We start from the raw sequence: 14,088 nt of genomic DNA on the forward strand, positions 1-14,088 counted from the left end.
TACACGTTTTACAAAGGGGTGAAAGGGAAATCGTTCGAGCGCTGGAGCCAATTGGTGGGCTTCCACGCGGCGTCGCCGGAGACGAAATGGACGCTGTAAGCGTGGCGCGACTTCGCGCTGGTGTTCGCTCGGGAGAAGTGCACGTTGGCACCGTGGAGGAGGACGAGCGTTCCGGCCGGAACTTCCAACGCGTGCGCGGCGTCGAGGTCGTGCGTCGGATTTGCGCCGATGAATTCAATCTTTCGCGAGCCACCGGGGTAGTCCACAGTCATGACGCGCGCCACTGGCGGCGTTCCAGGAAGCGCAAAGAGACACCCATTTTCCACCGTGCAATCCTCCAGCGCGAGCCAGATTCCGATGCATGTCGCCGGCGATGTGTTCAAAAAGGTGCTGTCTTGATGCGGGACGACCTCGCCGCCGATGCTCGGTTGTTTGAAGATGTACATTGACTGCACCGGTGTCGGCTTCGACATCGACAATGATTCCATGAGTCGTTTGACTTTGTCTGATCTCGAAAACGCGCGAAACACGTCGTCCAAATCATGCATCGCGTGTCCAATCTTATTGATCGCCACCTCCTTCTCCACCGTCAGAGTGCCGTCTGCGCGCAGCGCTTTTTCCTCAAAGAAACAGCTCACGCCGTTGCCGCTCGCCAAAAAATATTCATCCGTCGTCCGCGTCTGATCCGTCGTGCTGAACACGCTCGCGTGCGACGCGGGATCGAAATCTCTGACGATCGCACTCGCTCGATTCCGCATCGCCGCGCATTCGTCGTCGGTGCACCATCCAGTGAGGGCCAGGAAGCCGAGCCTTTGAAACTCTCGGACGTCGCTCTGGGACAACGCGCCGCTCGTCGAGGCCGCGGACCAACCCTCGAGGTCCCTCGGTCGATTTCCTTCGACCGACATCGCTCGGGCGTGGCGTGAGCGCACGCGCGCGTGGGGGTCTGAGCCGCGAGATCTGTTGCACTTTGTGTTGTTTGTTGCACTTTTCGTTTGCTACCGGTACGTATTAACAAGGATGTATGGTCTACGTGTGTACATCGCTCCAAGAGCGGCGCCCTCGCGGGGGGACTATTGGGTGTTTGTGGATGATCGGCACTCGTGAGGAGCGATCGAGTTCACCCTCGCGGTTGAAAATTTTTCTTGAACGTCTGCGCGACGAGGAGCGGAAACGCGATGGTGGCGTCGACGTAGAGTTTGACCGGTTTGGCGTCCATCGTGATCTTACCCCAGGACACGGCCTCGTCAGGACGCGCACCGGAGTCACTGCCGTCGAACTCCTGCGCCGTGTTTATGAACACGGCGTAATCGGCACCGTTTCGCATCAGGTTGCTGTTGCAAATGTGGTGCTTGGCAACGCCACCGCCGAGGAGGATGATGCCCGTCTTTCTCGGACGTTTCACCTTTATAGACTCGTCGTTCATCGCACGAACGTCAGCAACGACATCAATCACGAGTCCGGGGTTCTTGTAAGAGTGGAAATACAGCATGTCCCCGATGGAGCCGTCGGTGAGCGCCGGGCAGTAGCACGGGATGTCGTTCTTCGCCGCCCAATAAAAGATGGAATCCTCGTGATTAATCTCCAGCCCGAGCCGCTTGATCACCTTCGAGCACGTCCACTTCACTCCCTCCTCGTTCTGCTCTCGAAGCATCTCGTCCAAGATCGGCATGATCCAGTCCTCAAAATCGCAATAGTTGTCATTCGGCTGAATCAAGGCAACTTATCCCACTGCTTCTGCATCATCTGTGTACCTCACTTTTCTGTACTGCATATCCAGCGCGTCATCGCTGTCAACCCCTGCTATTACAAAGGCAAAATCATAATTTTTGGTTGTTATAGATGATGTAAATTCTGGGTGCACACTCGGAAACCAGCTGTTATCTCCTCCAAGCCCCATATGAAAAGCGTCCAAATGTATATTGATGCTTTGTGCGCGCTGCAGCTCATGTTGATGTACACGGCGTGCAAGCTCTTCATCAGTGAAGTTCGACGCACTGAACGAAAAGTTCTCCTTGCTCGTGAAGAGGCACTTGTTTGTACTTTCTGACGATCCTAAAGATAGCCAGCGTGTCCCTTGCCGTGCTCCATTTTCACACGGGACTATGTAAGGAACATGCAATTCTTCAACTGTAGCACCATAACGCCCTAAGAAAGCTGACGTCTTCCTATCCAGATAATTTTCATGTGGACCAAGTCCAAGCCACTCAACCTGATGAAGTTGTTTCGGGCACGTAACGCTCACACCTATTCTTGGAAGTGGTGGCAGATTTCGTGCAAAGTTGAAAGTGCACTTAACTTCTAGATGACCGCATCTAGTGACGGTGTAGCGAGTACACAAAGTGCAAACAAGTTTTCTCTTGGTGGGTCCGAGAGACTTTTGCACTAATAGCTGGAAACAACCGTGCTCATTGATGCGGCTGCTTGTACTCGTCTTATATTCATCCAACTTATTCAAACCTGCATGTGCCCAGCGCGCAGCAAACGAAAAAATGGAACCTCCATTGTCGTTATCTGTAGGCGCGCGCCAAAGGCATGGGGCGAGTCCTGAATCAATCAGCGTCTCGCCACGAAACTGAAACTCAACTAAACTGCCCGAAGCGGTGTCAAATATGTAGGAGCTATCGCGGCAATCTACCGTCAATCGATTGCAGCCTCTTTCCACGCGAACTCTGCTCTCCAGCCTGGGTTCTTTTGAGACGCTCGTGACGCGCTTTGGTAACATTAGCTGGCACTTCGCGATGATCATCTGCGAGTCTGCCCATAGTTGGTCTTCAACAAACGAGGCAGTGATGTCGACCCACCACTCATCGAAAGTTAAGCGTCTTTCCGTAGCTGTTTGTGACAATGATGCCACTGACGGGAAAAGATCAACCCAATCGTAATTTGCAACCATTCCAGGGCCCACTTTGATGCAGTGAATGTTACCAGCTGCAAGTGTATAGCCATTATCGAGGACAACACACCAATGGAACTTCAGTTGATCAAGATCCGTGAAAGCGTAGCGATTGTGAACCTGCACTTGATCTGCTTGCAGAGTTATCATCAAAGGCTGCTGGAGATACTTCGCCTCAAACGAGGCTGGATGAGGTGTTCGATCGGGGAAAAATAAACCATTGATACAGAACTGTTTATCATTTGGTTCGTCGCCAAAATCTCCACCGTATCCCCAATATTGTACTCCATCCTTGGAGCATTGAAGCCCCTGATCGATCAGGTCCCAAATAAATCCCCCTTGCACGCCTGTTTGGTTTCGAAACACGTCAAAATATTTATGCAGCCCGCCGTTGCTATTGCCCATAGCATGGGAGTATTCACATAAAATCACTGGCCGCCAATCTGGTTGTGACGCCAGTTGTGCACACAACAAAGGAGGCGCATACATGGGACAGATGATGTCTGTACAAGGTGTCTTATAGCCCCCTCCCTCGTACTGGACGAGACGAGACTGGTCATTGTGTTTTATCCAGGAGTACATGGCAAAATGCGCGCCACCGCACCCTGACTCGTTTCCGAGTGACCAAATGATGACAGAGCAGTGATTTTTGTCTCTTGCAAACATTCTCGTAACTCGAGCCATGTAAGCGTTTTTCCAAGTTGGCCGATTTGCGAGATAAGGAGTCGAATGTAATCCAAACTCAAAGCCATGTGTTTCAATATTTGCCTCGTCGACAACGTACAACCCATATTCATCACATAACTCATAAAAACGCGGATGATTGGGATAATGCGATGTTCGAACAGCATTAAAATTGGTGTGTTTCATGAGGAGAATATCGTCTAGCATGAGTTTTTCTGATACTGCTTTGCCTCGCACCGGGCAGTGCTCGTGCCGATTCACACCTTGAATAAGAACTGGCCTGTTGTTGATGAGGATTTGTTTGTTTTCCACTCGTACAGTTCGGAAACCTACTCTGCATCCCTCGCAGTCTAGTACTTCCCCTGATTCTGTCTCTAAACTTATCACGAGCATGTAAAGTGTTGGACTTTCTGAAGACCATTCCATGATGTGTTCTAGACTGAAGTGCACCTTGGTCTGGAGATAAACTTCTTCTGTACACGCATCGTGCATTGTTCCAAGATAGGGCATCTTCTGATGGATACGAAAGTCATGCAGACATGCTTGATGTATTTCAACGAAATTGTTATCCAAAAGACGGAGTACAAGAACTTTATTGACTTTTTTGAAATATGCTTCTGTCGTCTCACATATTTCTGCTTGGACAGTCACATCCCATTTGCCTGTTTGATGATCCTGGCACTGCGTGCGAAAACTATAATCTGAAATTTGCGAGAGACACTTGCGATATAAATACACATCTCTGAATATTCCACTCAGCCACCACTGGTCTTGATCCTCCAGATAGCTGCCATCACACCACCGGTAGACATGTACTACCAACTGATTGACTCCACTATGAATGTACCTAGAAATGTCAAACTCTGCGGCCAGTTTGCTATCTTGAGAGTAACCGACTGACTGCTCGTTTACCCAGACATGGAAAGCTGCGTCAACTCCCTCAAATACGATGTACGTTTTATCATGCTTTGCGTTCCAGTCATCCTCCAAGTTAAATGAGTGCCTGTACACACCAGTTGGATTTACAGCACTTATCTTCGTATGTCCCCTCGAGTTATCGCTTGAATAGTCGCTCTGAGTTCTAGCGACCGGTGGGTGGAGCGGGAAAGGATATTGGAAGTTGGTGTATATGGGTCGATCCCATCCCTCACATTGCCAGTTTGACGGCACGTTGATGGAATCCCATTCGTTCGTCGAGAAGTCCATCGCAACGTATTCACCTGTTAAAGATATCGGGTACGACAAAAGTTTAAATTGCCACACTCCGTTCAGAGAACGAACATTACTCAAAGTTAGTCGGCGTTCCCAACAACCTCCACTTCGCCAGAAAGAGACAAACTCGGCTTCATCTGTAAAAGCGTACGTCGTGCCTTTCGCTGGTCTATTTATCCAAGGTCTAAATATTGGTGAACACATTCAAGGGTAGCCACACCATACCTGCGATTACGTCCCACTATCGTGGGATTTTCCCAGTCAGGTATCTGCCCAACTGTACCTTGTTCCTTTTCAAACGTTGAGCGAGAGTCTTTAAAAGTTGCATGTAAATGAATTCGTACCCCGTGGAGTGCTTCTCGTACGTAAACGTCAAAGAACATCGCATAACCAGCTTCGCCTAGCCTAAGAAGGAGACCCAATATCCTTGACGTCCGAAAAACCCAGCAATCATACAACTTCAGTACAGCTCGCAGACCGGTACACCGAAGTACCCAGTGCACGAGAGCTTCCCAGTTGCATTCATAGAGCATCTTGGATTGCCACGCAGTATATCGCTGCGTCGAGTTCCAACAGCCCTAAGCGCTCACTCGAGCGAGGATGGTGTAGCTGTATGGTGCTGGCTGTGTGCGAAATTTCAGAGGGCGGTCTGGAGCGATTTCACAAACGAGCGACGGCGCGAGAAAACGCTCACGTGAATTAAATTCACTTTTTTCGATGCATATACTATTTTCGATTATAATTATTAGGCCGACTAAGAGCACCGGTGATAACTTTGACCATAACTCCGACCTTATGGTGCACCAATGACAGAGTTATCGTCGTTGGGACTAACAGCACAAGGGTTCGATAACTTTACAAGTAAGCGCTGGCGCGTGGTCACCATACGATGTTAAAGATTTGCCTTTAATGCCCGTGACGTGAACAATGTATGTATTGACGAGTCAGGAACCGGAAATACCCCCCTCAAAAGGTATATGGATTCGTGGAGACCTGATTTTCTGGACCCGCGCGCCGGCGCCGTCCGAGCAGTCACTCGATGGCGCGTTGTGAGCATTAATGTGCCTTTGGTTCAAACCTCTCGTTTCAACGCTCGCGGTAGCGACGCGCGGCGCGCGGCAAATTTCGGTAAAATCGAGCAATTTCCGAGCCGCAGAAATTTTTTTTCAAAAATGTATGGGAAAAAGTAGTTTTTGGACGACGGAGAACGCTGTAGACGCTTTCAGACGGCGAGATCGGCAGTGATTGGTGTCGTCACTGTTCACAACGTTCGTGCGGCGTCGAGGCAGGTAGGGTGAAGATGTTGCGCAATTCAACTGCATCGGTCACTAAAGATGCGTTCACAAATTAACGGACATTTGGGCAAATTACGCGAGTTATCGTCAAGGGGTTAACAGCTGATTTCGATAACTTTTCCATAACTTTGACCACCTCCTCATTAACTCAAGAGCTGACTCGCCAAAAGTTATTGACAAACCTTAATTTTGACGATAACTTTCCCCGAAGTTATCGTCAAAATCACGTGATTTCAATAACTTTATGCTAATTTCGGTACTGTTACCCCCATTTTTTCGATAACTCGCCGATAACTTTAGTTATGATCGGTGCTGTTAGTCGGCCTTATTCGTCCTAATTATCATGATCATGATCCTAGCCAACCTAGCGCCCCGCCCGCGTGGAGCATTCTCCTAAAGAGTATCGGCGCCTAAGCCTCACACTCTCTTGTCGCGACGCACGTGAGCGTGGTCACAGATACTTCCGCACAGATTTCCTACAAGAAATCACCGAATCCTTGAACGTTTTTCGACGACGACACTCTTTTTCGCGTGTTCATTTCTCAAATGGTACGTGCAGTGTTGACGCGACGAACAGGGTCTTTGGATACAACGCAAAGATTTTTAAGACATGTACAGTACGTGGACTGACAAACCGATCTTTGGTTAATCTTTGCAGGACGCCATCAAACTGTAGGTAGCATTGCCACGGGTTCCCGCCGGCTCTCGTCATGTCTCATCTTCACTAAGAAACCCTAAACTCACACTTTTGTTGTGCAGAGCGATCGTCATGAAAGTTATCGGCCGGACGGGCTCTCGTGGCCAGGTAGAATAATAATGGAAACGTGCGTTCGCTATTTTATTGACAAAATCTTACAGGTGACACAAGTTCGTGTTAAGTTTTTAGACGACCAGAACAGACAGATCATGCGGAACGTGAAGGGACCTGTGAGAGAGGGTAACTTGATACTACTTTACTTGGAGTTCTACTGACGACTTTTCAGGAGATATCTTGACATTGATGGAGTCCGAACGTGAGGCTCGTCGTCTGCGTTAGTGCACAGGCGAACAGCTCGTTGAAGACACTTAGAACAGAAGATCTACTTCCCCTTTGAAATAATTACAGCGTGAGGAACGCAGATATTCGTGCACTCCCTGTCCTGTGAATTCCCATTTCGTGTTCTATATCGTACAAGCTAATGGCTCTAAACTATTTGCTTCGTGGCAAGACAGTAAACGACCAGGTCGTCCGAAAGAGTTCGAAAACGACTTCGCATCTTCTCCTGTTGAGCATGTAGTAACGCAGATACCGCGGTTACCTGCTCTGCCTGTTCTACCAGCTCGATGCAAATACGTCTGAAAATGCTCGGCTTGGTCGAACGAAACAACGATCGATACACCCTCGATATCTAACCCGCGGGTGGCTGCGTCTGTTGCCACCAAAATACCTCGCCTACATTTCTGAAAAGCGCTCAGTGACTGGGCTCGATGCTGTTGAGAGGCCATGCTACTGTATTCAAAGCACGTAAACGAACCGATCTGATGCAACTGATCATAAAGATGCCTTGCTCGCGTAGCTGATGCACACAAAATTACCATTTTGCTGCTTGAACATGCTTTCAATATTGACAAAAGTGCTGCAAACTTATCACCAGCTTCGCTGAACACAACGAATTCTGAGATGCAACTGGGAAGATCTGCGACTTGACTTTTGTAAATTCTGACTTGATCCGGTGCGAAGATTCGAATCATATGAAGGTCGGTTTTTTTCAGTGTTGCTGAACACAGTAGAATTTGCAGTCGATTTGAGTGTCTCTCACCCACAAACACGCTATCAACTTCTCGCCTCCGTTGCAACCCCGAGTTCAACGTCGCGAGAAAGTTTTGATGGGACTGCTGCAATATTTTATCTGCCTCATCTATAACCAAAAATTCAATAGTTTCGATCGCCGCTCTATGAGCAACCAATCCCCCAGGAGTTGTCACGAGTATTTGTGGGGTGGAGGGTACACTTCGCTGTGACTTGCTGTGACTTGCTGTAGCTTGCATTCGACGGATAAAACGACGCTTCGGCGCCCGGCGACTTACACGTAGTGAATCACAGTTCGGTAGAGTCCCTCTCACCCCTGTCACCCTTACACATACACCAACTTTTGCGCAGAAATGACCAGCGACACTGCATACCTGTGTGGCGAGGTCAGAGCTGGGGAGAACAATCAAACCAAGCGTCTTCTCTGTTGAAGTGCGCTTTGATAGAATATGAATTAGTGGTAACATGTATGCCAGAGTCTTTCCACTTCCTGTTGGAGCCGAGACGCACAAGTCTCGTTCAAATCTGCCTGCATAAGCGCGGCTAAGTACGCTCCTTTGCACCGGGAACAGCTGAGTAAGTTGCAACTCATCAAGTGCCTTCTCAAGCCGACTGTCGAGTGACGAAAACATTTGTGAGTCCGCACGCAGGACCGATCTATGAGAGCGCAGCGTGCGTCGAACGCCTAGTACTAGCGACTGTGGCGGTAGCACACAAGTGACGTGGTGCTTGTTAGCGGTCGACACGGTGTTCACCCAGTTTTCTACGAATTTTCGCAAGGTAGAAACACCCGGGTGTGGATATGCCGTAATGGTCTGATAGTGCTACAATTCACAATGTATAGAGTATTTGGCGGTTCATGACTCGATCAAGGCTGGGGGACTCTCTGAACCCGTGATATATAAATCTTTCCGAAATGCGTATACCAGGAATTTCCTGGCCATCATGATACAAATAGGCGAAATATGTGGACACTTCCCAGATGAATAAGTCACACACTTTATACTGTTTAACCATACGAGGCGTTTATGAGATCTGAGCACTTTCTGACGTCCCTGTGGACTCTGCACGGCCTGAAACAGACACACATCACGGTTTTCGAACTGAGGAGAAGGAAAGGAATATACCCTCTGAGTTTGGGAATATTCCTCGCGGTATCGCGTACGAGTGCTACGCGATCGCGCCCATGCATGGGGCCATTCTGCAGCGCCCAACCGAGCGTGTTTGTAAAGAGACCAAATAAATCTTTTTATTGACAGCAGAATACGTATTGACCGGCTAAATCGTCTAGTCGCGTAACCGATCCCGAGCGAGCTCGCGCCCTTTCAGGGCTAGTAAGGACCATAGGAGTCAAGGTCTTTTAACAGACTAGATCTCTTAAATCCTTTCTAGTCTTGAAGGGTTACTGATATCCGATCACACCAACATCACCATTGCTGTCAGCACCTACCATGACACCGACGGCTACTTGACTTTCTTCTACCTCGCACGTCTCTGATGTCGAATGTGTGCTTCGTCATCGCTCCTCGGCGCGGCGCCCGCTTCGTCGACGGGCGTCATCGAGCGTCGACGGCTGGCGTTTGCTCATAAATCATCAATTCAAATTTCAAACACGTCGCGCCTAAACCCGCGCTGCTAAACCCCGGTCGCACCCTCGCGTTCGCGCGCGCCTCGCTCGTCTCGTTCGTCGCGCGCTCGGTCGTTTTCACGCGCCAGAGCCTCGTTGATGAGTAATAAATCGGGATTTCCCACGACGACGGGCTCAAAATCACCTGTACCAGGAATTTCCTGTTACGTACCAAAATCGGCTGGTACAACACTACTTGCCCATACGAAATACCTGGTACACCGGTACGCTGCAGGCCTACACTGGTACTGTACCAGTGGTCGCAGTCCACGGCCACTTACGCGTTTTGCTCATCCCTAGCCCAGTATCGCACTGCAAACAGAGGAGCGATCTAGCAGCTGCGCATCTGAGGTGACTACAAGAGAAGGTTCAGAATATCTCAGTTGAGTATGGCAGAAGTGAACGAAAGAACGACACGATTGGACAGTCACATGGAGAGAACCTGTGTGAAGGGGACAACCTCCCCTGTTTGTTCCTCTTTCCACATACTCAATTCAAGTTATCAGCTACTTTTATCAAGGGACTGGCGAGGTGAAATAACATGTGCTTGTTTGAGACGCCTAATTCAAAGACTCGCTTACAACTTGGACAATGGTGTTTCGGTACCAATAGTGTTCGATCCGCAAAGTCATGTATGCATGTTGTTCGTCACGCATAATGACATTCTAATAGCTTGCACTGCGGAAACTGGAACCGACTACATGGCTACTTTTATCTTCCTCCACAAACTAATAGATGTATTCAGCGCATATTTCGATTGTTTCATCGAAGAATCTATCCGGGATAATTTTGTCATAATTTACGAACTGCTTGATGAGGTCGTCGATAACGGTTATCCACAACTTACGGACTCAGCAGTACTTGGAGAGTTCATCAAGGTCCTCGCTCATCGTTTTGAGACACCGCATTTGCTCTCGGCCGCAACGACCGCTACATCTTGGCGTAAACATGGCATATTTTACAAAAAGAATGAGGTATTTTTAGATGTGATTGAGAGCTGTAGCTTGTTTGTGGATGCTCATGGGAGAGAAACGCGTTCACTTCTGACAGGAACACTGACGTTGCGGTCACAACTTTCGGGAATGCCAAAGTGTCACCTTAGCCTAAATGAACGAGCTATACGTGCCGCTGGGGTTCACTCTGCAGCAATAGGTACTGGGACACTTGAAGACGTGAACTTTCACCCAAGTGTAGATCTCAGTGCGTTCAGGTCAAGGGGTCTAATATGCTTCACTCCGCCTGACGGCACGTTTGATTTACTTACATATCGAACCTTGCACCCTGCGAAGCCACTTTTAGACATCCATGCGAGCACAACTACAACAGGTCTTAGCACCGTGGAGTACACCGTTAACCTTTCCACACTTTTCAAAGAACAAAACATGGCGAGTAACGTTCGGATTGAGATCCCTGTAGCAGCAGACGCAACCTCACCAGAAATACAGTGCAGTCATGGCTCGGTAGTCTATCAACCGGAAGACGATGTACTAACATGGACTCTAAAGAATGTGAAAGGTAAGCGTGAGTTCAAGTTACAGGCTAAATTACATCTACCATCAACTGGGGTGAAGCAAACACGTAGGAAGACCAGTGTTCCAGTTCGCGTCAGTTTTGAGGTTCCGTACACCACAGCTAGTGGACTGCAAGTTAAATACCTTAAGGTGATTGAAAAGGAGGGTTACACAGCGTTGCCTTGGGTTCGGTATATTACGCGCTCTGATGACTACGCCTTCCGGTTCAGAGAGTGAGTTACAGATGAGCAATAATGAACTACCAAGTTAGCCACTCGTGCGTCAACCTCAACTGGCATACGAGGCATTTTCGTGTACATAGAGCCTCTGCGTTGCAGCGTTAAGTTCATTTGCAGTAAATTGCACAGAATTTTTGCTAACGTTTCTTTACTCTGTTCTGCATGTCCAGCAGCTAAAAGTTTCTCTGCGTTCAGTATCAGCTCATCGTTCATTGTAAATAAGTCACGTCTGCTCTGATAATTTTGTAATTTGCAGTTCCCATGGTCGTTGAAGTACTGCGAAATTCCCCTAGCATTTTCACTATTGAATCGTTGTGATTCACCAGTAGGCAATAGCAGAGGAAGACTTTTAGCTGACTCAAGTCTAGGAGCCTCGTCAAGTTGACGAATCCGGTTAGCCACGTCCCGAGTAAGCTTGTTTGGTAGCATGGCTGCTATCTTCAGGCATTTCATAGTGTAAGGAACATCAGGGTTTCCACCTCCAGCAAAGCGGTTCAACTCCCACAGAAGAGTTAAAGTTTCGGCCTTAGACCACGAAGTCGATACTTTGGCTACTTGTTTCATATGGAAGGTTGCGAAATATGCATACGTGCCGTGAATGTCCGACCAACAGTCCGAGAGAGCTTTCAACTCCGTCGTTCGCAGTGTCATTTAGGGCGGCACGAGCTGGTCCAGAGTTTTTTTGCACCAGTGTACCAGGCAATTCGTATTGGCAAACAGTTTTGTACCAGAACAAATATGGCTCCGCGGGTTACCATCACATATTGTAGTGAACATTTGCTCGTCAGTTTACAAAATCCGCTCTATAGAGCTCGAGCGCCGCTCGTTGGGGCTCTAGGTTGGGTAAAATCGGCATCACGATCTGCATCACGACCCGAAACTTCGTGATGCGCGTCAGCATCACGACCCATAGATCGTGATGCGACCTTGGAGGAAATTTCAAGCTTGCAGCGACGCTCTTCGAGGGGGTGCTAGGGTTAGAACAGTGACACAATTTACTTATCATCGCTGTATTTCCTCGAAACCGGTGCCGACATAGCTTATTATCAGTCACGTTATGCCTATCATGTAATTATACCTGTCAATATCAGCAAATGATAGGCTTTACATGCTCTCAATATAGAATCACGACCTCCGTCACGACATCGTGATGCGCATCAGCATCACGACTCATAGATCGTGATGCCACCAACCTAGTTGGGGCTCGAGCCTCGAGTTAGGGGCGGGGGACTTGCGCAAGACACCCCGAAACTGCCGCAATTTGCATTGCACTTGCATCTTGCAGGTGCAAGATGCCCCCATTTCCAGGGTAGGTAGGAAGACGCCATTTGTCCGAACATTATAAGTATACTGTTTACCCATACGATTACCCTTAAACCCTAAACTAAACCCTAAACCATACGATAATTTGACGCAGGGTGAGTCTTGTGTCCCTTAGGCATTTTAAGAGACCTTAGGCTTTTCTAAGCAAAATGAGACTCTTCATTAAAATGCACGCCGTGTCGACTCTGCGTAGCGCATTGCACTGGAATCAAGCATGTAGGTGTAAAATGATGCTATACACCATTCAACGAAGTTTCGCATCGATCAGTGCACCAACGACGACGGAACAGTAGTTTCTGCGCGCAGCTCTGCCTCCTGCTCTGCCCGATCACGGAAATCGTTTGTCGAGTTATGACTCAAGACATATTTGGGGTAAAAGGGTGTGAAAAGAGGTAAAAAGTGGGTAAAAAACGGGGCAAGGGGGCAAGGGTGGTGGCGATTGGGGGCGAGGGGTACGGGGTGGGCAGACGTCCGCGCGCACGTGTTCGGCACCATGCCACGTAGGCCCGCGGAAGGCACCGAGCGATGGCGGCGCGTGGTAAAGGAGCTCATAGACGTCATCGTCGATGCGATGCTCGACTACGCTCTTGAATTTCACGCCGTTCGGACGAAGAAGCGCCGCGGCCCTCGCTTCTTGCGCTGTGTTGTGCTTTTCAAGGAGAATCCATTCACCCCCCGCGTCGCCCTGGGCAGGTCTTTTCTGTCCAACATCCCAACGCTTTTCCACTTCAATCAAGCGCAACAGATTTTTCGCGGGCGCGAGGACGTCGTCAAAGTCGTCAGTCGCCCCGTACTCGTACTCCATCGGCGAACCGCGCCCTCGCGCGCGTTTTTTGCCCCCGGTCATCGCAGGGCCATCAAGTGCGTCTGCGGCGAGCCTCAGCACGGTCGCGAGGGCGTGCGCGGGGCGTTTTCCGCACACGCCGGACGCACACTGACGGTTTGAGCGCGTCGGTTGAGAGATTGCACTCGTGAGATCAGCGAGGGGACTCGACTGTTCCGACGACTCTGCGGCGAGATCGTCCGATAGCGTGAGTGATATCTGTGTCATCATGGTTCGAGTGCTTCGAGTGCTCTCCGTCGCGGTGCGGGCGCCGACGATGCGCTCTTCAACTTGCCGTCGTCGACGCAATACGCCTCGTGACGATGAGACGCACCCATTCATATGGTCTGATAATCCTTAGATCACCCTAAGGAACATGAGACTCTTCCTAAGGAAAATCAGACTCTTTTTAGGGAACATGGGGTCTCTTATGATGCCTAAGGGACATGAGCCTTCCCGTTTGACGCCGCCGCCCCTGAATCGCGTGTTTGGAAAAATTTATATCACGCCGCTTGGGAGAGTCCCTACATGACTGACGAGTCACGAACCGCCAAATACTTCATACATTGTGAATTTTAGCGTTATCATGCCATTGCGTCATACCGACTCCCGGGTGTTTCCACCTTGCGAAAATTCGTGAAAAACCTGATGTGTGGCGCACACGAGTGCATCCAGGCGTTGCGACGCAA

The 14,088-nt window shown here is 49.3% G+C and overlaps 8 protein-coding genes across 8 annotated transcripts; 2 read left to right on the plus strand and 6 right to left on the minus strand.

Annotated features, from left to right (window-relative positions):
* Window positions 1-8: 8 nt before the first annotated feature.
* Window positions 9-908, minus strand: OT_ostta07g03630 (Phytanoyl-CoA dioxygenase; the record flags this gene model as incomplete). The annotated part of the gene is made up of 1 exon (XM_022983861.1): window positions 9-908. The coding sequence occupies one exon, from the start codon at window positions 906-908 to the stop codon at window positions 9-11; it is 900 nt and encodes a 299-aa protein (XP_022839485.1).
* Window positions 909-1,120: 212 nt separating this feature from the next.
* On the minus strand, window positions 1,121-1,672 carry OT_ostta07g03635 (Deoxyhypusine synthase; the record flags this gene model as incomplete). The annotated part of the gene is made up of 1 exon (XM_022983862.1): window positions 1,121-1,672. One exon carries the CDS (start codon window positions 1,670-1,672, stop codon window positions 1,121-1,123), a length of 552 nt encoding a protein of 183 aa, XP_022839486.1.
* A 51-nt stretch (window positions 1,673-1,723) lies between these two features.
* OT_ostta07g03640 (Glycoside hydrolase, family 2/20,immunoglobulin-like beta-sandwich domain) lies at window positions 1,724-5,325 on the minus strand (the record flags this gene model as incomplete). The annotated part of the gene is made up of 3 exons (XM_022983863.1): window positions 1,724-4,961; window positions 5,018-5,082; window positions 5,137-5,325. 3 exons carry the CDS (start codon window positions 5,323-5,325, stop codon window positions 1,724-1,726), a joined length of 3,492 nt encoding a protein of 1,163 aa, XP_022839487.1.
* A 1,308-nt stretch (window positions 5,326-6,633) lies between these two features.
* On the plus strand, window positions 6,634-7,123 carry OT_ostta07g03650 (Ribosomal protein S28e; the record flags this gene model as incomplete). Its single annotated transcript, XM_022983864.1, has 5 exons — window positions 6,634-6,636; window positions 6,746-6,759; window positions 6,847-6,892; window positions 6,946-7,024; window positions 7,071-7,123. The coding sequence occupies 5 exons, from the start codon at window positions 6,634-6,636 to the stop codon at window positions 7,121-7,123; spliced, it is 195 nt and encodes a 64-aa protein (XP_022839488.1).
* Window positions 7,124-7,248: 125 nt separating this feature from the next.
* On the minus strand, window positions 7,249-8,508 carry OT_ostta07g03660 (Helicase, C-terminal; the record flags this gene model as incomplete). Its single annotated transcript, XM_003080409.1, has 1 exon — window positions 7,249-8,508. One exon carries the CDS (start codon window positions 8,506-8,508, stop codon window positions 7,249-7,251), a length of 1,260 nt encoding a protein of 419 aa, XP_003080457.1.
* A 1,426-nt stretch (window positions 8,509-9,934) lies between these two features.
* Window positions 9,935-11,251, plus strand: OT_ostta07g03670 (Clathrin adaptor, mu subunit, conserved site; the record flags this gene model as incomplete). Its single annotated transcript, XM_003080411.2, has 1 exon — window positions 9,935-11,251. One exon carries the CDS (start codon window positions 9,935-9,937, stop codon window positions 11,249-11,251), a length of 1,317 nt encoding a protein of 438 aa, XP_003080459.2.
* OT_ostta07g03680 (unnamed product) lies at window positions 11,227-11,904 on the minus strand (the record flags this gene model as incomplete). The annotated part of the gene is made up of 1 exon (XM_022983865.1): window positions 11,227-11,904. One exon carries the CDS (start codon window positions 11,902-11,904, stop codon window positions 11,227-11,229), a length of 678 nt encoding a protein of 225 aa, XP_022839489.1.
* A 1,021-nt stretch (window positions 11,905-12,925) lies between these two features.
* OT_ostta07g03690 (unnamed product) lies at window positions 12,926-13,741 on the minus strand (the record flags this gene model as incomplete). Its single annotated transcript, XM_003080413.2, has 1 exon — window positions 12,926-13,741. The coding sequence occupies one exon, from the start codon at window positions 13,739-13,741 to the stop codon at window positions 12,926-12,928; it is 816 nt and encodes a 271-aa protein (XP_003080461.2).
* Between the last annotated feature and the right edge of the window lie 347 nt (window positions 13,742-14,088).

The sequence above is a fragment of the Ostreococcus tauri genome (assembly GCF_000214015.3).
Source record: "Ostreococcus tauri WGS project CAID00000000 data, contig chromosome 07, whole genome shotgun sequence".
In the NCBI taxonomy this organism is placed as follows: Eukaryota; Viridiplantae; Chlorophyta; class Mamiellophyceae; order Mamiellales; family Bathycoccaceae; genus Ostreococcus; species Ostreococcus tauri.